At 31.0% G+C, this 22,333-nt stretch overlaps 4 protein-coding genes and 2 long non-coding RNA genes across 13 annotated transcripts; 2 read left to right on the top strand and 4 right to left on the bottom strand.

The window, feature by feature from the left end:
* The first annotated feature begins 808 nt into the window (after window positions 1-808).
* Window positions 809-2,111, top strand: LOC145333613 (uncharacterized). The gene is made up of 2 exons (XM_080178779.1): window positions 809-1,742; window positions 1,940-2,111. The coding sequence occupies exon 1, from the start codon at window positions 843-845 to the stop codon at window positions 1,740-1,742; it is 900 nt and encodes a 299-aa protein (XP_080034905.1). The 5' UTR covers window positions 809-842; the 3' UTR covers window positions 1,940-2,111.
* Window positions 2,112-2,259: 148 nt separating this feature from the next.
* LOC145333614 (uncharacterized) lies at window positions 2,260-4,735 on the bottom strand. Of its 2 annotated transcripts, none has more exons than XM_080178780.1 (4): window positions 4,657-4,735; window positions 4,081-4,143; window positions 3,513-3,662; window positions 2,260-2,494 (listed from the first exon to the last, which is right to left on the bottom strand). In XM_080178780.1, exons 3-4 carry the CDS (start codon window positions 3,659-3,661, stop codon window positions 2,260-2,262), a joined length of 384 nt encoding a protein of 127 aa, XP_080034906.1. In that variant the 5' UTR covers window position 3,662; window positions 4,081-4,143; window positions 4,657-4,735. The 2 variants fall into 2 exon arrangements, with proteins under 2 accessions (XP_080034906.1, XP_080034907.1); XM_080178781.1 differs by lacking the exon at window positions 4,657-4,735 and adding an exon at window positions 4,561-4,600.
* A 2,603-nt stretch (window positions 4,736-7,338) lies between these two features.
* Window positions 7,339-8,842, bottom strand: LOC145333611 (uncharacterized). Its single transcript, XR_013884552.1, has 3 exons — window positions 8,790-8,842; window positions 7,928-7,999; window positions 7,339-7,450 (listed from the first exon to the last, which is right to left on the bottom strand). It is a non-coding gene; the product is annotated as an uncharacterized LOC145333611 (long non-coding RNA).
* LOC145333609 (uncharacterized) lies at window positions 8,842-12,803 on the bottom strand. 3 transcript variants are annotated; one of them, XM_080178776.1, is made up of 3 exons: window positions 12,737-12,803; window positions 11,594-11,662; window positions 8,842-11,052 (listed from the first exon to the last, which is right to left on the bottom strand). In XM_080178776.1, the coding sequence occupies exon 3, from the start codon at window positions 10,988-10,990 to the stop codon at window positions 9,668-9,670; it is 1,323 nt and encodes a 440-aa protein (XP_080034902.1). In that variant the 5' UTR covers window positions 10,991-11,052; window positions 11,594-11,662; window positions 12,737-12,803; the 3' UTR covers window positions 8,842-9,667. The 3 variants fall into 3 exon arrangements, with proteins under 3 accessions (XP_080034902.1, XP_080034904.1, XP_080034901.1); XM_080178778.1 differs by lacking the exon at window positions 11,594-11,662 and having other exon boundaries at window positions 12,684-12,803; XM_080178775.1 differs by lacking the exon at window positions 11,594-11,662.
* Window positions 12,804-12,919: 116 nt separating this feature from the next.
* LOC145333612 (uncharacterized) lies at window positions 12,920-18,837 on the bottom strand. Its single transcript, XR_013884553.1, has 3 exons — window positions 18,765-18,837; window positions 17,925-17,993; window positions 12,920-14,739 (listed from the first exon to the last, which is right to left on the bottom strand). It is a non-coding gene; the product is annotated as an uncharacterized LOC145333612 (long non-coding RNA).
* On the top strand, window positions 15,085-17,889 carry OS9 (Olfactory-specific 9). 5 transcript variants are annotated; one of them, XM_080178773.1, is made up of 3 exons: window positions 15,085-15,518; window positions 15,858-15,992; window positions 16,554-17,889. In XM_080178773.1, the coding sequence occupies exons 2-3, from the start codon at window positions 15,875-15,877 to the stop codon at window positions 17,552-17,554; spliced, it is 1,119 nt and encodes a 372-aa protein (XP_080034899.1). In that variant the 5' UTR covers window positions 15,085-15,518; window positions 15,858-15,874; the 3' UTR covers window positions 17,555-17,889. The 5 variants fall into 5 exon arrangements, with proteins under 5 accessions (XP_080034899.1, XP_080034900.1, XP_080034898.1 ...); XM_080178774.1 differs by having other exon boundaries at window positions 15,085-15,992; window positions 16,554-16,673; window positions 16,857-17,889; XM_080178772.1 differs by having other exon boundaries at window positions 15,086-15,992.
* Window positions 18,838-22,333: the final 3,496 nt, after the last annotated feature.

Genomic DNA, 22,333 nt, shown 5'->3' with positions numbered 1-22,333 from the left:
TTACATACTCTGTAGCAGATTTCGTGTTAGTCATTTTTATTCAGTGAATGATTACAAATATTAGGAAGATTTCATAATTTCCTATGCACACAACAAGTCATAAATGTAGATAACAAAAATTAAATATTTTTTTTTCTGCAGCTTTAAAAACAATCTTTCAACGGATGACGTCTATAACAATCAAGTTTTTAGATAACAAAAATATTTTTTTTCGTCTAGTTTTCTCTCTCAGAATTAACAAACGAACTTTTAATAAACGTCAAACAAGTGTAAACAGTTTTTAGATAACAAATGGTGAAAAATTAAAAATATTAACATATTTTTCAGAACAACATGTCCCCAATCCATTCAAAGTTCAACAGCAAAGTGGTGGATATCGTATTTGCGAGCTTTAAGCTTAAGGAAGAAATTCTAGACGAGGAGAGAGAGGGTATAAGTTGGATCAGCCTAGCCAACTACGACTTGAAGACAACAGTTGCTACAATCAAGGAGGCAGTAATTAACCAAAAAACGGCTAAGAATATCTTAGTCGCCGCCTTCCAAAAATTCTTAGGAAACACTGACGTCCAAGTCCTAATCAAATACCTACATGAGATATACGAGCTGGTTAAAGATCAAGACCAAAATCGCCTGGTTTTTGGTACTGCGTTATTTCTTCCAACACAGGAAGAGTATTGGAAGCTTGTGGCACTTTTCAACAAGGAGTGTCAAATTCTTAATGAGCGGCTTAACATGCCGAGGGTGAACCTTCATAGGAGTGTCATGAGACAAATGCAAGATGACACAATGGAGAAGAGTTTCAGCTTGGTGTTGCGACTGGGAGGACACTCAGCCACGAAGGAATGGAGCAGTTATTCAGGTACATTCGTAAGGCATTTGATACGGTGTTTTGCGACAACGCCCTTACCTTAAGGAGTAAACCACCTAAAGTGATCTGTCCACCATCACTAGCAACCATGCCGGAATATAAGAACAATACTTTTTTTCGGCAAGTATTGGAAGTAAAGGGTATACTTCCAAGGAGGACACAATCCACAGGCTATTCAAGGAGAGAAAGGTTGTCCTGTACAGACGACAGGCTGCCAGGATGGCGTCACTGGAGGATCTTCAAGGATCAAGGACCTTTGTGGACACTGAGTAGCAGGGAAGGTGCTCTAGAAGCTCACAACTTCATGCTCAACAGATCTGATGAAAAACCGGTGTGGGAGGAAGATATGGAAGAAGTGGTTGATAACAAAGAGCAGGATAGAGAAGTAGAGGTTATTGAAGAAGAGGAAGATTCGGTTTTTGAGGATGATGTAAGGCTAGAATCGAAAGAAATCTGTGAGAAGGTGGAGAAGGAAAAAGAAAAGAAGGACTTATATGAGAGCCATGATGATAGCAAGACGACAACCAAGCTGCTAAAGTTAGCCAGAGACAAGGTCAGAGAAAGCGAACACATGCTGACAATTGCTAATGAGAAGATCAAAGCTTACAAGAAAGAGTCTGCTACTAAAGAAGCGCAGATTGTCAAGGAAAAGGCAGCGGTTAAGCACTGGAGAAATATGGTCAATAACAAGCAGTCTGAGATAGATAAGTTGACAGCCGATCTGAAGAAACTCGAAGTCAGCTATGAGAGAGTTTTGGACAGATGTGAAGAAGTCACACAAGAGTACGAATATTTGTGTGAAGCCTATGGAAAGGAACTTGACAAGCCGAAGAAACCTAAAGTCACCAGGAGATATCCTAAGAAAGATGACTAGGTATGTTTTTTTGTAGATAACAAACGCTAGATAACAAATAATACGTGTTTACTGGGTAGTTAACAAAACTGATAGATAACAAGGCTAAAGTGCAATTAGATAACAAATATTGAGTAATAAGATAACAAAGAGAAAACACTAAAAAGAGAAGAGTTGTATATTAGTGTTAAGATAAATAATATGGTGATTATTTATAGGTTATGATAACAAGCCAGAGCTAACAAAACAGCATGTAGATAAGAGGACGGAGTGACCAAGAGGACTCTTCTCTACCAAGCCTAGTAGTTAATGATAACAAGCTAATTATGTTGTTTTGATTAACTGTATTATTATGTTTTGTTTATTGTAAATAAGAATTCTATTTGGTTATTAATGTGGCTTTTATTCATTGCAGATTACTGGGGTTTTAAATATTTATATGTGGGCACCAAATTAAGTTAATCCTGCTATGTATTTTAGACTAATGTGAACATGTCATTTTATGTGCTGGTGTTTAAGTGTCTCCATAGCTGCGCTACTACTTTAGGTAAATTTTAACATCAACATCTTCCTCTTTAACAGAGATACAATTCTCTTTGCAAGTTTCTTCAATATTCTTACTCTCCTCTTTCACTAAAGGATGAACATATTTATGAATATTTAGAAGATCAATACTAGAAAATATTTTGCTGCAAATATTACAGCTAACATAATTCATAATTGGAACAGCATCATGCTTTAGCTTGTTTGTTTCAGAAATGTAGCTCTCAGTTCTAAAATAATGTATATCAATTAATCTTGAATGAAAATGAAGGTTTTCAATAATTAGAGACTGTATGTCGCTTTTCCACTTTGAGACATTGTTGTAGAGATGATAAAATTTTTAAAAACAAAGCAAATCATGGTCGGTCCGTTTGTAGTCTGTTTGTTGTAGAGATGATAAAATTTTTAAAAGCAAAGCTTTTATATAATCATGGTTGGTCCGTTTGTAGTGTTTTTGTCTGTATGTCCAGTCCATACATCTTGAATTAAAAAAATACAAAAATGCTTAAAATAAAATATATTGATTTGTATTATGGACGTAGTACCTACAGACTTTAGACTAATTATAAAGTAGTATTGCAATCTTACTAATAACAAATTCACTTCATAAGTACTAGTACTTTATTTCACACTAGAGGCTACGCCCCTAGAGACATCTAGGGACACTCGAGGGTGGGGGAAGTTGTCATTTTTCCTAGGGGCGATTTCTCTCAGGAATATGCATATATCCTAATCAAAAATAGTTATAAACCTGCCCTGTACCTTCACTGTAAAGGAGAAGCATAACGGTTTAGCAGTTAGCGAGATCCTTTGCTACAGACAAAAAGCTTACTACTTTATATAATAGGATATAAAAGCATGCATGCAAATAACTATAAAAGATGATAAACTTTGTGCACTAAATATTATGGATAATATAATCACAGGGTCCACACCTAGGGACTAAAACATGTAGCTACAAGGTGAACTCAACAATGACAAGTTCTATATCCTACCAACTCCCAAATCCCATTATTTGCAGGGTGTTGTATTTGCAAACAGAAGCTTCTATTGGGTATTTCCTAGAGCTAGCCATACCCGCCATTGTTACATTGTTAGCTGTCTGTTTTGCTTATAGGAGTAAAGTCCCTCTTTAATCCCTGCTACAGATTACTTTTTGAATACAAATAAAAATGAAAGCCTATCTAAAAACAATTAAAGTACTTTACCATAAAAATTGGGGCTAATGAAAGAATTTTAAAAATTTACCTAAAATGTTTACAGCATACTTTTGAAAATTTCATAGGTGGGTGCCTAAACTTTAGGTGAGCTTTCCACTTTTGTAAACGGATTTCATCTGTGGGTAAGTTATGCAAGGTGGGCCCTGGATCTAGGCAGACAAGACATGTACTTGGCATTCTGAAATGTGGACTTTTGACAAATTTAAATATAGTGCATTTTCCCTTTATATTAATTGGGATAAAAATAAAACAATGATTACATTTGATTTTACTCTCTTGTATTTTTCTAAAATCTAAACTCTAATAAAATATATTTCCTTAGCAAGGTAGAAACAATTAAAATAATTTTAAGCAAGGTTTATAAAGATAAAGTATAAAAAGTAACCTTATAGGTACATATCTTTAATATAATTAATAGCTTCCTAACATGTATCTTTAAATAAATCAAGGTTAACAATATTTTTTTTTGAACTTTTGCGCCATTTAATTAATCTGTTTTAATAGTCATGTTATTGAGGACCATTCATGTTTAATTATGATTGGGTATATTTAAACTGGAAAAGACTTGGCAAGATTGTAAATAGTTAATAAGTCACCTGTATTCAGAAATAAACCTTGGTTACAGTTCTTACTCTTATAGCTCTTTATTTATTTTTCATCTATTGAAAAAAAAATACAGTGACATTTTAGAAATAGGGATATTTTTAAATTAAATTATTTACTTTACCAAATTATTTACACTAAGTACCTAATACTTTAGTACTGAGGTGAGTTTTGAAATAGTTTCTTTACGTCTATAAGAGAAGAAATGCCGAGACAATAAACAGTTTCACGGCATTTTCGCATTTGAATAGGCCAGGTTAGAATAAAAATAAATGCAAAGAAGTACATTTTTCTTTAAAATACATTTATTTTCATTCTAATTTGGCCACTTCAAATGCGAAATTGCCGTAAAAGAAAGAAATTGGCTGGTTATATCAGTCAGAAATGTGTAACATACAGATATAACACATGTGCTGCTATTAACATCATATATTTCTAGTTAGTAAAAGTATGGAGATAAATAAGATAATAACCTGATTTTCACCAGGTTTACGCAAATGTGTCAGAACTTCCCCCCCCCCCCTCCCCCCCCTAGTAAAATTATCAGCTGGAGAGAAATTATTAATAACCTGATTTTCACCAACAAATTCTTAGAATACAACTATGTTACAATCTTATAATTATCTTTTACAGTTCATTTTTTTATCTGAAAAAAAAATAATATACAGTAACATAGGATAAAACATAATTTAAAGTTTTCTAGTATGGCTTTAAAACCGATTAATATCCGCTAGATAAGATTAGATATGAACCGTTCCTAGCCATATTGAAAAATCATGTATAGCATCATATTTAAGACAATTTTCCGCTAATGATAAAATATAATTCATGAAATTAATACCAGTTTTGTGAACCCGGGCTCGGTTCCTCGGGGCTAATAAAACTAATTTTTAATCTTTTAATTTTTCAATTTAATATCCACGGAAAGCAGTCTATAATACGATGCAATAAATAACTACTATCATATTAATACAAAAGTTTTTTTTTACAGATACAAAGAAATTAAAGTAAAATAGTAAAACGTACAACGCCCCCCCCCCCCCCATTCCTAATCCCGAATGCCAATAAGTGAAATACAAGGATGACAACATTTATAACCAGTGAAGCACTAAATATCCAGGACAAACAAACAAAGTAAATCTCTAATCAGATATTCAGTGGTGGTCATAAATAAGAGGAAGAAAAGGAAAGTGAAAAAAGGAAATGAAATTAGAAGATAGAAGAATGATAGGAAGTTAAAAAAAATAAAAAAAATTATGAAGTATTTTGTTTTATAACAAAAAAGGCATAGAAATTTGTATAACTGACCAGTGGACCAGTGGAAAAGTGTAACTTAAAAATAAAAAAAAGTAACTTTCTTTCTAAAGTTGCATAAGACATACAGACAGACAGCTTTGCTGCAGTAACTCAAAATTATTAAGGGGGGGGGGGGGAATTCTGACACATTTGCGTAAACGGTGAGTATAGGCTTTATCTTTGGACTGAGAGGATAGGTTATTAGGGATAAAATCATTCTTATATGATGAATTTCCCCCAGATTTAAGATTTTTTGGATAGGCCTCCAGGTTCCTGAGCTCCAGGCCTCCAGGTGGTCTCTGTACAGGTAAAAATAAAAATAAAATTTTTTGAAAGTTAAAAATCAACTTATAAAACAAAATATGCATATTTTTTCTTCAAATATGTGAATAATATTAAAAAAGAGGCATATTTTGTTTTATAATTTGACCTGTAACTTAAAATTTTTTTTTTTCGTTTCATTTTTACCTGTACAGAGACCACCTGGAGGCCTGGAGCTCCGGAACCTGGAGACCTATCCAAAATCTTAAATCTGGGAGAAATTCATCATATAAGAATGTTTTTATCCCTAATAAACTATCCTCTCAGTCCAAAGATAAAGCATATACTCACCGTTTACGCAAATGTGTCAGAACTCCCCCCCCCCCCCTCCTTACTAATTAATAGAGGAATTGAGACTTTAAAAAGTTTTATAAATTAGAATTTGAAAACAGTTTTAATCATCTAGAAATAATCATTTATATACTCCGCCCATAATGTTTTAAAATCAAGTTTGGCCATCTCAAATATTTCACTTTGTATTTCCATATTATCTTTTACAAGTTCAGAATCACAAGTTTCACTTTCCTTACAAGTTTTATCTTCTATAATTTCTTTTTCAACATTGATAACATTATCATCACAACCTTCGGTAATATTCTCCGTGGAATAATCAAATACCTCCCTTATATTATCTGCTTTAATATTCACATTTTCAGTATTTAATAAATAATGAGGAAAAGCAATATCTTTAGTCTCCTCTTCAACATTTATAACCATACAATACTCATCTATCTGATCATTATTAGAAGTTTCTTCTTCACTAATAGAATAAAGACTTTGTTTCTTATTTTTTCCAATAATGATTTAACTTCTGTAGGAGGAAATTTCTTTAGCTTAACACAAACAGGTTTCATTGTTGATAGTAGACCATTGTAGTTATACTTATGTACAGTCTTATAATTATTAACATCTAGGAATGATTTACTGCACTTGTCAGATGTATCTAGTTTATTTCCAGTAGTATGTTTCCTTATATGAGTGTCTCTATATCCTTTCTCTGAGAATGATTTACCACATATTTCACATGAATATGGTTTCTCACCAGTATGAGTTCTCATATGTTTATTCTTATCACTAGATGAAGTAAAAGATTTCTCACATATTTCACATGAATATGGTTTTTCTCCAGTATGTAATTTCATATGTACAACTTTATGATGTGAACGACTAAACGCTTTACACCATATTTCACAAGAATATGGTCTCTCACCAGTGTGGGTTCTCATATGTCTTTCTTTGTTATCTGAACGACTAAATGCTTTACCACATATTTCACATGAATATGGTTTCTCTCGAGTATGAATTCTCATATGAATATTCTTTTTATCTGTTCGTGTGAATGATTTACCACATATTTGACATGAATATGGTTTCTCACCAGTATGGGTTCTTACATGAGATTTTTTATGATAAAATAAAGAAAATGATTTACCACATATATCACATGAGTATGGTTTCTCTAGAGTATGTGTTCTCATATGTCTATCTCTATTTTGAGCTGTGGTGAATGATTTCTCACATATTTGACATAAAAGTGGGTTTTCACCAATATGAGCTCTCATATGATAATCTTTATTGGAATATGAAGTGAATTTTTTGCCACAAACCTCACATGAATATGGTTTCATACCAGTATGAGTTCTAATATGTGCATCTTTACTTTGAGCTGTGGTGAATGATTTCTCACATATCTGACATGAATAAGGTTTCTCACCAGTATGTATTCTAGTGGCATCAGTTACAAACCTGAAATTTAAATAAGTAATCAGCTGAAGAATATATAAGTCAAGTAAAATATAGTAGAAAACCTAAAGGTAATTATTGGCAGTTGGGCAGGATTCCATCACAATGCGGGTTAGAGGTGCTTTTACTCAATATTAAAATCAAAAGCAATTTCCTTTCAGTCCTTAACTATTATAATATATACCTATTAATTTCAATGGTATTAAGATAGGACACCTGCCATACTTAATAGTAGGTTATATGATATTATAAGTGAGTCTGATGCTCGATATCAAATGTAAAAATAACAAATTTACATGATGGTTGTATCTAATTGCTATACATAAGAACACAATTATTTTTGATATAATTATCAAGTAGATACTCCTAATATTTTTAGAAAAAGAATTATAATATATGCTATTCAATGTTAGAGAAGCTATATTATTAAAGATCCTGCACTAATGAATTATAGATTTACAATTGTACTAATATACTTACCTATATAATATTTTCTGAAACTGTTTAGAAACTTTTTCGCTCTGACTGGAACAACAATTTTTCCTCAGCAGCCTGAAATAATTAATGTAATACATAAATATTTATAACATAAATTTTTTAAAATTTCTAGTACCAGATGCTGAACAGGCTAAAAACAAGCCTTATATGATATGATATGGGTTTAATGATTGCTGATCTTAAAATAGCGGGAAACATACTAAATAAAGATTGTTTGAACATTATTTGTCTAATTTAATGCATAGAGAAGAACAAGACACATTTATAAATTTTAAATCTTTTTATGTATAGTTGGTTGGGTCGATTTTGGAATTTTATATTACTACACATTGGCAAGGGTTACTGGGCCAATATAAAACCCTGTGAAACTTGAAAGGGGTGTTGTAATCTAATAACAACGGGCGCGCAGGGGGCATAAACTTATGCCCGCCCACATATAAAAACAAAAATTGTAATTCCTTCAAACACAGGCATGTTGAATATCAAAATTACCGTATTGAAATGCTGATTACGAATCCAAAAACTATGTTTATAAATATTGCTCCTAGTTCGAATAAGATCTTATTGAGTACCTAAAAAAGCTGATTTAGTCAATAGCAATTGAATTGGTTTTCTAACCCTTATAAAAGTGAGTGTGTTCTTCAAAAATGATCAAAATGTACTTATACAATAAACTCCTGAAATATAGAGAGACTATTATTGTATTTCAATAAAGTTTTTTTGTATTGAAAATTATTAATTTATATAAAAGATAGTCATAACCCCAGCCAACCAATATTGGAGGATAAAAATAATATCCACTATTCTGTAAAATTATTAACTACAATAAAAACATTTTACTCACCTCTAGTTATTATAATCTTCAGTTTTTATTTATTCTCCACATTGTATTTATCTGAAAAAAAATATTTCAACATATAAAGTATTCAACTATGCATTACTGTTAGTGTTAAAGCAAAACAAAGAAAAGGTATTTTTCATACCAACATAATATTAAAGTTAAACAAATTAAACATATTTTTGAAAGATCGAACTAAATGGTTAAATCAATGTTTAAAACGAAAAAAAGGTGCCTTAAAAAAAGGCTTGATAACAATAAATACATTATAATAATATAATACAGTTTATACCTTTTAAAGATAAACAAAATATATGAGATATGATATTGACCTAAATGGTTAATAGTTAATTAAATCATTCCCACAGAAAAATATTTTACATAATAGCACTATTGATGAACTTTATAAGCTGGATGCTCATATGGTTTAATGAAAACATCACAAAAAAGTCAAGCAGTCTATCTTTACTATTTTCTACAAACAGACGGGTTAATTTACAGAATGTTTCAATAATTGATAAAACATTTAACCAAAATTGAAGTATATAGGTATACGGGTAAGTTATATTAGGATAATAAAAAGAGATAGTTTTTCAATTACAAAAACAATATTATATACAATACCAGATTTATTATGTTTAAGGGGGGGGGGGTAATGCAACCATCTCGTAATCAATGCGGAATGGCACTTATCCAAATTTCGATATGAAACTTGGCATGAGTAATCCTTGGTAGGTCTATTTTCCCAAAATCGAACAGAATTTTTGTAAAAAAAAATCAAGTTGTCTATAAAAGGCCAATATGTTGAATAAAAGCCTAGATGTTCCAATTCCTCCAATTCCATTTACTATTTACAGAATAGAAGTATTTATAAATGGGTTAGCTTAAGAACTAAACATCACAAGTTTATCTTCTTTTACATTTACATCTGCATCAGCTTTGTCAATGAAAGCAGGCTCCTCTTTAATAGAGAGAGGATAAAGATCAAGAGCTTGACCTTCTTTTACATTACCATCTGCATCAGCTTTGTCAATGAAAGCAGGCTCCTCTTTAATAGAGAGAGAATCATTAGCAAGAGTGTCTCCTTCTTTTATATTAACATCTGCATCAGCTTTGTCAATGAAAGCAGGCTCCTCTTTAATAGAGAGAGGATCAGTAGCAAGAGTTTCACCTTCTTTTATATTAACATCTGCATCAGCTTTGTCAATGAAAGCAGGCTCCTCTTTAATAGAGAGAGGATCAGTAGCAAGAGTTTCACCTTCTTTTACATTAAAATCTGCATTAGCTTTGTCAATGCAAGCAGGCTCCTCTTTAATAGAGAGAGGATCAGCAGCAAGAGTTTCTTCTTCCTTAATTTCTTCTTTTACATTCATGATACTAACATCATCATTATGACCAGGTTCACATTTAATAGTAAGAGGATCACTAATCACATTTTCTATGAACACTTCATTATTTATTTCACATGTTGTATTTGAAGGATCAAGATATTTTAATTTAGTTTCCTCTACAAGAGTTGTAATAGTTCCATCTATCTGAATTGTGAGAGGAACTTTATTAAGAGTTTCACTAATAGAATCAAGACTTTGTTTATTATTTATTTTAGACATTGATTTTATTTCTAAAGATGAAAGTTTCCTTAGCTTAACACAAACAGGTTTCATTGTTGATAGTAGACCATATGGTTTCTCACCAGTATGTGTTTTCATATGTGAATCTTTATTACTTGATTGTGAGAATGTTTTTCCACATATTTCACATGCATATGGTTTCTCTTTGGTGTGTATTCTCATATGTCTTTCCTTGCTATTTACCTGGGAGAATGAATTACCACATATATGACATGAATATGGTTTATCTCCAGTATGTATTCTCATGTGTCTATCTTTACTATCTAATCGTGAGAATGATATACTACATATTTCACATGAATATGGTTTCTCTCCCGAATGTGTTCTCATATGTGTATCTCTATTATCTACTCGTGAGTATGCTTTTCTACAAATTTTACATGTGTATGGTTTCTCTCCTGTATGAGTTCTCATATGTCTATTCTTATCAGTCACGTCTGAGAATGATTTTCTACATATATGACATGAAAATGGTTTCTCACCAGTATGTGTCCTCATATGAATATCTCTATTACTTGCTGTACTAAATGATTTGCCACAAATCTGACAAGAGTTCTTCTCTTTTTCACTATCCATAATTCTGTGCTGTTATATAATTATAGATATTTGATACTCCTACAGTGGCATCAGTTACAAACCTAAAATTATAATAAGTAATCAATCTAGTAATCTGTCCGTTCGTATGTCCGTCAATTTTTCTGAGTAAGTTAATAAAAATTTAGACTATAGTAGAACAAGTAGCATAGTTGTTACATTGTTTAATTAACTGTCTATTTGAAGATTTAAAATCAAAAAGAACCATTCTTCTAGTCCTACTTAATCAAAAGTTAAGACTTTTGTTGCTAGCTTACTTAGAAAGACTAATGGAAAAATAATTAATTAAGGATTAACTCAGTTAAACGATTTTAAAACTGTAAATATACTACAACCATAGTTAGAGTTAGTCTGAAAAAGGTTATTTAACATTTAACTAGGTGTTGTAGACAGAGAATGAATGTTGTTACACACATACAAACAAACAAACAAACATTTATGAGACCATTATTACAAGCCTTTTTTTTCAAAAAGACAAAGACAAAAAATCATTTTTATGTATATTAAACATCTTTGAAAAAGCCTACAATACGAGGTCTTATTTTACATGAGCAACATATGAATTTGTTGTCTGGCAAATATTACCTTATTATTAGTGATTATAGCTCTTCTATTATTAGATTAGAACATAAATCTTGATTCTCACACAGTCAACTCCCAAATAATAGATATAATATGTGTACAAATGTTTTTTTTATTAATTTAATGTTCTTATTTGTATTGTTTTTGTTAATACAAAGATTTCCTTTATTGAAATGAATATCATAATTAATATAGTGTCCAGTCCTAGAAAAACTGTGTTAAAATTTTAGCCCCCAGACAAAATATGGTTGATTTAGGCAAAAAAATGACCCATGTAAAATATTTTTTCTATTATGCAAAAATTTCGATGGTACAAGCACTGCAAAGTTTTTAAAATCTGCGAAAAAACCTGCTTTTAAAGCTTTTGTACTATCTCTATTTTAAATATTTTTACAAAATTTCAATTCTAGTGTGTCATTATAAACCTGAAATTTACCAAAAAAATGGAAGCCGTCTCAATTATAACATATGAAGGTATAGAAAGTAATCTTCCAATAAAAATTCATATAATAGGGTTTGGCCAGCTTCTTTTTTTGACCGGATACCGGATATCCAGCCGAATAACCAGTTTTCTGGTAAATTATCGGATATCCGGCATTATAAATCAGCCAGATATGATATCTGTATCCGTCCAAAAAAGTATCCACCGAAACCCTAATATTTATGCATGCCATTTGACAATTTTGTCTTTGAAAGATTACTTGCTACACCTTTAATATGTTATAATTGAGACGGCCTCCATTTTTTGGTAAATTTCAGGTTTATATCGACACACTAAAATTAATTTTGTTAAAATCATTAAAATTGGGATGGTACAAAAGCTTGTCGCATCGCAATTTTTGATTAACAGAAAAAAATATGTGGCATGGGTCATTTTTTGCATAAATCAACCTTATTTTGGCTGGGGGGCCAACATTTTTACAAAACTTTTCCAGGACGGGACACTGTGATAATTGAATATCAGAAAAAGAAAAATATATCCAATTTTAGTTTTTCGTAATTTTTTTTGCATTGTAAACTTACTTATTTCACAGTTTTGCTTGATTTCATTTTCAATTCCAAATTAAATTTCAAATTTAAATTTCTTACATACCTATTCAAATTAAGTTCTGATTATAATTGGATTGATAAAACAAACTTACTCACCTAAAGTTTAATTTTCCGCCAGTTCTACAGTTTTTACTTTCCTTAAATCATTTCATTCTTCATATCTGAAAAAATAAGATAGTAATAAACAATGTCAAATAATATAGATAATATAATAATGCAATTTTTATTGATTTAAATAAACTAATTTTGAATTCAAGAGTAAACATGGAAAAAAAAATATATAGGTACCTATGTAAAAAATCTAAATTCATTTCAAATCATAAAAAATGTAAATTACTAGGTACATATTAATAACAGTTATTTTTTAAAAAGAAAAGAAGAAAGATATGTCATGAATTTCTTTCAATATTTTTGACTAAAATACATGACAACATTTTTACAAAATATTAATAGTTGGATAAAAAGACAAAATTAAACATCAGGTTCTTCAAGTTTAAATTCTTCAATATCAATTTTTTCAATATTGTCATAAGATTCTTTATCATAAACATTATCATTATCAGATAGATAATCACCAGATGTTTCTTCTTTTATATAAATATCAACATCTTCCTTTTTAACAGAGATACAATTCTCTTTGCAAGTTTCTTCAATATTCTTACTCTTCTCTTTCACTAAAGGATGAACATATTTATGAATATTTAGAAGATCAATACTAGAAAATATTTTACTGCAAATAATACAGGTAAAAGATTTCAATGCACTAGTTTCTTCTATAACATTTGTATTTTCACCAATAATGGTTTTGGATATATTAATTTTGTCATAATCCAAGGAAAAATCTGTCTTTTTAGTTTCTTCTACAATATTTGTAGTTGTACCATCCTTATCTATTTGAACTGTCAGAGGATCTTTATCAAGCGTTTCTTCTTCACTAATAGAATCAAGACTGTTTTCATTATTTTTTTCTGACAATGATTTTATTTCTAATGGAGAAAGTTTCTTTAGCTTCACACAAACAGGTTTCATAGTTGATTGTAAGTGATTTTTTTCATTGTGTCCTTTCATATGTTTATCTGTATAATTTGATGTTGTGAATGATTTACATGAATAGGGTTTCTCTCTGGTATGTGTTCTTACATGTCTATTTTTAGAACTAATATCTGAGAATGATTTACCAAATATTTCACATGAATATGGTTTCTCTCCAGTATGAGTTCTTATAGGTGTATCTTTATTTCCTTTCTCTGAGAATGAATTTATTTCACAAGAATATGGTTTATCTCCAATATGTGTTCTCATATGAGCTATACAAAATGATTTACCACCTATCCCACATAAATATGGTTTCTCCTCAGATTGCGTTCTCATATGTCCTTTTTTACTATCTACAGGTGTAAAAGTTTTAACACAAATATTACATAAATATGGCTTCTTTCTGGTATGTGTTCTCATATTTTTATCTCTACTTCCTTTTTTGAAAAAAGATTTACCACATACAAAGCATGAATATGGTTTCTCACCAGTATGTGTTCTTCTATGAGTGTCTTTATGACCTAATTGGGAGAATAATTTACCACATATATCACATGAATACGGTTTCACACCAGTATGAGTTCTCATATGTGCATCTTTACTTTGAGCTGTGGTGAATGATTTCTCACATATTTCACATGAATATGGTTTTTCACCAGTATGTGTTCTCATATGTGCATTTTTATTTTGAGCTGTGGTGAATGATTTCTCACATATATTACATGCATAAGGTTTCTCCCCTGTATGTGTTCTCATATGTATGTTTTTGTGATGATATAAAGAAAATGATTTCCCACATATTTCACAGGAATATGGTTTTTCACCAGTATGTGTTCTCATATGTCTATCTTTACTTTGAGATTGAGAAAATGATATCCCACATATTTCACATGAATATGGTTTCTCACCAGTATGTGTTCTCATATGAATGTCTCTACTACTAGCTGTAGTAAATGTTTTGCCACAAATCTGACAAGAGTTCTTCTCTTTTTCACTATTCATTATTCTGTGCTGTTATACAATTATATATATTTAATATTCCTGCAGTGGCACCAGTCTTAAATCTGAAATAGTAAACTTATATAATTTTGAATAAATTAAAATATTTACTTATTAATTCTTTCTATTCTTTACTATTATAATGTATATTGTTTTAAATTGTATTAAAATAGAACACCTGCCATACTTATTACTTAATAGTAGGTAATATACTGCATTATTATAAATAAGTCTTACATCCGATATAAAATTATTTAAACCAAATTAATTGTTATTATCCGATGGTTGTATTTCAAAGCTATACATAGTTAAATAGTTCAATATTGAATAAGATTATTTTTCAATAGATTTAACTAATAGCTAATTATATACTTTTAAATTTTAATAATCTAGATTTACAGTATATACAGTCATGATTGAAAAGAGAAATACTATCAAATTATAGAATCAGAAATTTATTATTAGAAATTCTACCGTTCACATATCATAATGTGAAAACAATGTTCAAATAGCCCATATTCCTGGAACAAAAACGCCGTCTGCAGATTATAATTCTCGTCATCCCTCCATTTGTAATGATGTGAAATGTCAAATATGCATTTTTGTTGGAAAAGAAGTTGACACCCATGACGTTTTTAAAATTACAGATATTCAAACCTCCCCGTAACATCAAAGAAACGCTTGGCTTAATCTACAAAAACAGGATCCAACTCATATTACTCTACATAAGTTAATAACATCTGGCCAGGCTCCTGAGAAGAAATCTAGAGATAAATCTGCTAAACTATTGCATAATCTCTATAAACGAGGGTTATTGTTCATTGCAAAGGATGGCCTCATTCAGGTAAAACATCCAGATTTAGTGCATGATATTAATTATAATGCTATATCCATCCCTGAAAAATATTGCTCATCATTGGTTCAATCTATACATTTAAAATTAAATCATCCCTCAGCATATCAGTTAAACAAAGTCATGGCTCGTCAATTTTATTGCCCAGGGATGCCAGCTATCATCAATGAAATTACTGCTAATTGTAATACTTGTGTTAGATTAAAAACATTAAAAACACTGAATGTTTTGGAAAACATTTTTCTGCAGATGTTTTAATTGAGAAAGGTCAAAAAATTCTCGTGTGTAGAGAAAAGCTTTCACAAATGACTCTAACCAAAATTATTTTAGATGAAACAGCTGAAACTATGGAGGCTGCTCTGGTGGCTCTGATTTCTGATTATGTTCCAGATACAGCTTGTACTGTCCAGGTAGATGCAGCTACAGGATTCCAAGCTCTGGCAGATGGCAAGTCAAAATATCTAGGTAAGATGAATATTTTGATAGATATTGGTAGAGTCAATAATAAAAACAAAAATCCTGTTGCTGAAAATGCCATTAAAGAGGTTAGAAAAGAATGGCTTCGTTTTAAACCTTCAGGGGACCTGTTAAATGCAACTGAACTGGCTATTATAACATCAACTATTAACTCAAGGGTTAGACAGAATGGGTTAGCACCAAAAGAAATGATGTTAAAAAGATCGTTGCATGACCATAAACCTATTACCATTGATGATTCAAATGAAAGCAGTATGCAGTATGATCGTCGAACTTTGGCTAATGAAAAAATTGCATTCAAAGACAAATTAACTTTAAATAAAAAAACACATGCTGTAAATGTTGGAGATTTGGTGTTTTTAAAAACAGATTTGTCGAAATCAAAAGCTAGAGATGAGTTTATAGTAATCAAGAAATTTTCCAAAAATAATGAGTTTTGGTTGCTCATCAGAAAATCGCAAAAACAGTTTAGAAATAAAGATTATTTGGTTAAAGAATCTGAAGTCATACTAGCACCAAATAATGTAATTGAAAAATCTAGTATTTTAGATAATGACGATTCTGAAGAATTCTGCGGTTTCCATGAAAATCTGTCGCTAGATAAAAGAAACAGATTGAAATCTGCCATTTCAGCCCTGGAACAATCTGTTGGCACTGTGAAAAATAAAGGTAGGCCTAAATCTTTATATCCAGATTATTTACAACCATTGGAAAATGACGTTCTTGTCTCTGAAAATGATGAAAGATTATGTGGATTTTCTGAAAATGAGCTAAATTTGTCTATAAAAAAAAGTCAAGATCTACAAAAAATTATTCAATCTTTGGAAGAAAATAATGACGAAATTTTGTTAGATTTAGATAGTGATAATGAAACCAATTCTTGTCACGATTTTGAGGATAGTGAAGTTGAAATTTTGTCAGAAAAATTAAAAAAAATGAAGGAGGTTAAAATTATGTCAGTAGATTCACAATTAAGTCAAAACAAACATGCGTGGATCCAACAAGAGTGGCAGGATATATTGGATTCTGATGATTTTGAAATGCCTGTTATAAAAAAAGAGCCTGAAAATTTAAGCATTCATTTACCAGATTTTGATGCTATGAACTTGTCTATTGATGTCTATCATGAAGAAAATAATGCTTCATTAACATTTGACGATTCGGAATTTTTATCATGTGCTGAAGAGGAGGACACACCTGTCCAAAAAAGGTCAAAATCTTATCCTTTTTTTATTGATTATATACCTGTCCTATCAAGTAGTGAGTCTGAGCCGGAACTAGAATGTACTAGAATTCTAAATACTTCATCACCAATAAATTGGAGCCCACAAAAAGTGAAGTGTGATAAAGTACAAAATTTAAATAGTGTGCTTGATGTAATACATGAAACTCACCAAGAACTTCATAAACCAGAGGAAGGGAAAGTTTATAACATGGATTCAATTTTAGAAGCTGTACATAATCCATGCCAAGCACATACTATGACCCGTAGGACAAAAAAGAAACATGACTATAAAAAAGCTAACTACAAAGGTTTTAGTGAAAAATAGGAGGAGAAGAGAAAGAGGAATCACGTTCACATATCATAATGTGTTTTATTCATTTTAGACTTTCAACGACGAGCTACTTCAAGCTGGAGAAGACAAGATATTTTATTCTCATTGTGATAATATAAATGCAGTTAGCTTCAATATTCCCTCTAGACATTCTATCAAGAGTCATGTTTCTTTCCAGACAAATAATGGTCCGGGTATAGTGCCTCTGGGGTATCTGTCAGATCTTAATCATCCTGAACTGGAGGCGGGCCTGGGCGCGCAGCTGCTACCTTGCCGCGCCCGCCCTCGACACTTGGAGGTTCATTCTGACCAACAGACACAACTAGACCTTGTCTAACTTTCGTACACTAATAACAATACTAACCAATAAAGGAGGCGAATAAGTTGAGACCTCAGTTCTGACTTGTACAACCAACAATATACCCTCAGCAGACTGAAACAATTAAATTAAAAATGTGATTGCTGCTGTTTCCGATTTTGTTTAAATATTTTCAAAATCATGGATGTACCACATAAATTAGGATTTAGCTGAAGAAGTGGAAAATATGTATTACCATGTAAGAAAAAAATCATTGCTAAATTTGTAGGAAGAAAAATCCATTTCAATTTTAAAATTCATAATTTTAAAAGGTAATCAGCTAAATACTATATTAATACATTCAAGTAGAATACAGCAGAAGATCTAAAGGAATAAGTGAGAGTTGGGCAGTGGTTCATCACAATGGGGGTTAGGGGTGCTTTTACTTTAAGATTTACCAACAATTTCATTTCAGTCGGTTCTCCCTTGGTTTTCAGTATAATTTAAAAATTCACATGTCAGCAAATATAGGCAGTGAAAGCCTAAATCTTGGTCCATATACATAAAATTTACATTTCAAGTAGTCATTCTATCAAAGGGTTAGTAGCTTTTACTATTATGGATCTAATAAAACTGAGAATACACAAAGAACATACATTACAAATACATAGGTATGTCTGGCCTGAAGTAAATATTATCAATGAATACGCAAAAATGCCCCAAGATGATGGGAATGTTGACAAGAAAATCAGAAGTCTAGCTTTATTAGCAGCTGAGTAAATTTTATTTCACCCATATACAAACTGACAAAGTAAATTATAGAGTAGCTTTGCTACAAAAAATTCATATTCCTTTTTTTTTTTTGTAAAATTACCTATGGAAAACAATAAAAAATATTCTGCTCACCTCTATATTCCAATTTTCATCTACAGTTCTTATTCATATTTCACATTTACTCCATTTCATTTTGTATTTATCTGAAAAAAAATATTTTTTAACATATAATGTATATTCTGTACATAAAAAACTACAAGGAAAGTTTACAATTAATATAGGTTTACGACAACAAAACAAAGGGGTAGTTCTACAAAATGAGTTTAAATTTCATCCCGCGAAAATTTCTGCATTTCATAAACAGTTTTAGTTTTCTTCTGTGTACCTAGTTTTTTTAAAAACAAAATTATTGATTATAAAGCATAAAAATTTCAAAATAATAAAATTTTTAAGATTCAAGCAGTCTATCTTTAATAAAAGCCAACATAACCTCATACCATTTACCATTTTTTTACAGAAAGACGGATTAATTTACAAAATTCATTAAATGATTGTTATGTACACTTTAACAAGAATTTAACATTTAAAATAAAATAGAAGTATTTATAGGTGGGTTGCATTAGATTAGGAACTAAACATCAGGTACTTCAAGTTTAAAGTCTTGTGTTAATAGTAGAAAAATGTTACGCATACCGTTATAACCGCAATGAACTATATTTTTTGGAAATATAAGAACGGTTCCTGTGCTACAAATAATCTAGGAGCTAGGTGGTAAAATGTCCCAAAGGGGTTAGTTACACATAATGCATTTGAACTTAATTAAGTGAACAGCATATTTTTCCTGGTTAATTGGTTAAACTACATTTATATGGCATATATTTAAAAGAATTTCAATTTTCTACCACGTAGTTTTTTGAAATATTAAGACTTTTTAAATTGCATATATCACAAAAAGACGATTTGCAAATCTTGATATTTTAAAAACTATGTGGTAGAAAATTTAAATATGCCATACAAATGTAGTTTAACCCATTAACTAGGATAAAATATGCGGTTCACTAAACTAAGTTCAAATACATTTTACGCAACTACCCCTTTTACTCGCAAGTCAAGTTTTAAGTCAGTTGGGACATTTTAACACGTAGCTCCCTAACTATATGCAGCAGAGGAATTGTTCTTATATTTCCAAAAAATAGACTTTATGGCGGTTCTAACGGTATGTGTAATACTTCTCTTCTATTAATACAAGCAGCGCAATTTTAATTTGAAAAATGTACGCATTTTTTTGCTCACCCTTTATTTTAGCATTTTCTGTTTTTACTTGAGAAATATGAATATAATTATCTCTTATATTCATAAAATTGTTATCATTTATAATGTTAGGATGATCCAATTTTTTACAATTTTTATTTCTAAATGTGAAAGTTTCTAAATCATCACAAAACATGTTTCATTCTATTTGTCATTGTGTGCTTCCTCATGTTTATCTCTATACTTTGATGTAGTGAAAGATTTACCACATACATCACATGAATATGGTTTCTCTCCGATGTGAGTTCTCAAGTGATTATCTTTATTTTGAGCTGTGGTGAATGATTTTTCACATATTTGGCAAGAATATGGTTTCTCTCCAGTATGAGTTTTCATATGTCTTTTTCTATCATTAGACTGGGAGAATGATTTGCCATATATTACACATGAATATGGTTTCTCTCCATTATGAGTCCTCATATGAGTTTTTTTACTTTGAGCTTGAGAAATGATTTATTACATATATCACATGAATATGGTTTCTCTCCAGTATGTGTTCTCATGTGTCTAACTTTATCACCAGACTGTGAAAATGTATTACCGCATATTTCACATGAATATTGTTTCTTCCCAGTGTGTATCCTCATATGAATTTCTGTATATTTAGAAGTAAAAAAATGTTTTTCCACAAATCTGACAAGAATTCTTCTCTTTAGTAGTCATCCTTCTGTTTTATTATTGTGAATATTTGGTATTTAAAATCAGTAACAAATCTGAAATATCAAAGGGGTAATGCATTTGAACTTAAAGGGGGGAGGGGGGAGGTAAATGCAACCATCTAGTAATCAATGAGTAAATGGCACTTAGAATTTGGAAAAGTAAAAGCTGGCGGCTCAGCCGTTTAGCTGTTTTTGCCTATTTTCAGGGCGGCAAATTCATCATTAATTACGTATGAATCAACTTTTTAAACATATTTAATTTGGTTTAATTAATGTTAAATGATAGCAATAACTATTTCTTAAATTTCTTGTGCCAGCTGCTAATTGGCTAGAAACGGCTGAAAACGGCTGGCGGCGGTCAAGAGTATTATGTGTAAACAGAGCTTGTGACGTGTCTTTGAGTAGGTCTTTAGGGGTACTGAGTTAAAAAATACCAACAAGAAATGTGACCACCATCCATATGGCAGCTGGGAAATGGAAAACTTATTTTCATGTTAAATATAAGGTAAACTTTATTTAAAACAAGAAAAAGTTTCTCCTAAATAATTTATATTGGTATAATTTAGCGAAACAGGCATAGAACAAAAACTAGGCAGTTGATATCAGTTATAGGCAGTAGCAGAGGTTCTTCACAGTAAAGCAAAAGACATGCCAATGTAAGCATTTTACTCCTGATTTAAAGTCTTAGAAACCATACCTTTGCGGCAAAAAAACATGAATGATTTCCCCTTTATTTAAAAAAAAGAGGGATGGGTGGGGTTCTATGCTTTCTTGGAACATTGAGGGACAGTACCAAAGTTTAAATAATGTCATAAAAGGCTGATTTGAGCATATGTGAAAAAATATATTTAAGATGTATTAAATGGGATTTATAAAAGTTGCATCTAAACTTTTATTTGTTTTGACTGTACTTAATAAGTCAAGAGTATATGATAGAAAGAAAAAAATTTGTCTTAAACTTTTGCAGTAGTAAGAGACTAGGTATGTAAGTATTAGCAACTGTGAAATAGTTGACATGAGTAAAAAGTAAGTAACCTGTATCTATATATGATGTGATGATTTGTAAATCATACTTATATTTTAGACTGTTCTGTGATGTGTTATAAAAGATCAAATACCCACCTACCTGATGGTGAAGGGATGCTCCTAGATGAAGAGGCCGACGATGTTGACCTACATGGAGGACTCTTCAATCTCATATAGTTGTTGATAATAAAAAGATCAAAATATATTTTTGTGTTTTATATCTTATTTTTATCTTGTCATAATTTATTTATGTTTTCCATATTTGGCACAATATTCTACCTCATTACAGATGAGTGTTTCTGGGGTTTAAATTATTATGATTACTGAACATCTGCTGTGTATTCCAGAGTGATTAAAATGACATTGGTTCTGTCTACCTGGATTGTTGATTGCACTGTTGTCTGGTGAGTTTTTAGCTATTTCATTGAATCTTTCAATGGTAGCAGAGGCAACAAAAAGATCTACGGCACAGTGTAATTAAAGATTCAGCTTAGATTAATCAATCACTCTAACACTTAAGGGTATTGACCAAGTCCAAAAGCAGAGGGGTATTGACCAAGACCAAAAGCAGAGGCGGAGCTGCTAAGATATGTTATAAAAACCCCAGAAACAAAAATGTCGAGTAAAGATAATGAAACGTCCGGTGCGTTTGGCGGGCAAAGCACAGGGGCGGGTGATGGCGAAAAACGTGCTGATAATGTTCTT

This window comes from Acartia tonsa, chromosome 12 (assembly GCF_053477335.1).
Source record: "Acartia tonsa isolate MP-2025a chromosome 12, ASM5347733v1, whole genome shotgun sequence".
In the NCBI taxonomy this organism is placed as follows: domain Eukaryota; kingdom Metazoa; phylum Arthropoda; class Copepoda; order Calanoida; family Acartiidae; genus Acartia; species Acartia tonsa.
Note: the sequence above shows the minus strand (reverse complement) of the source record. Positions and strands in the feature narration are given on the sequence as shown.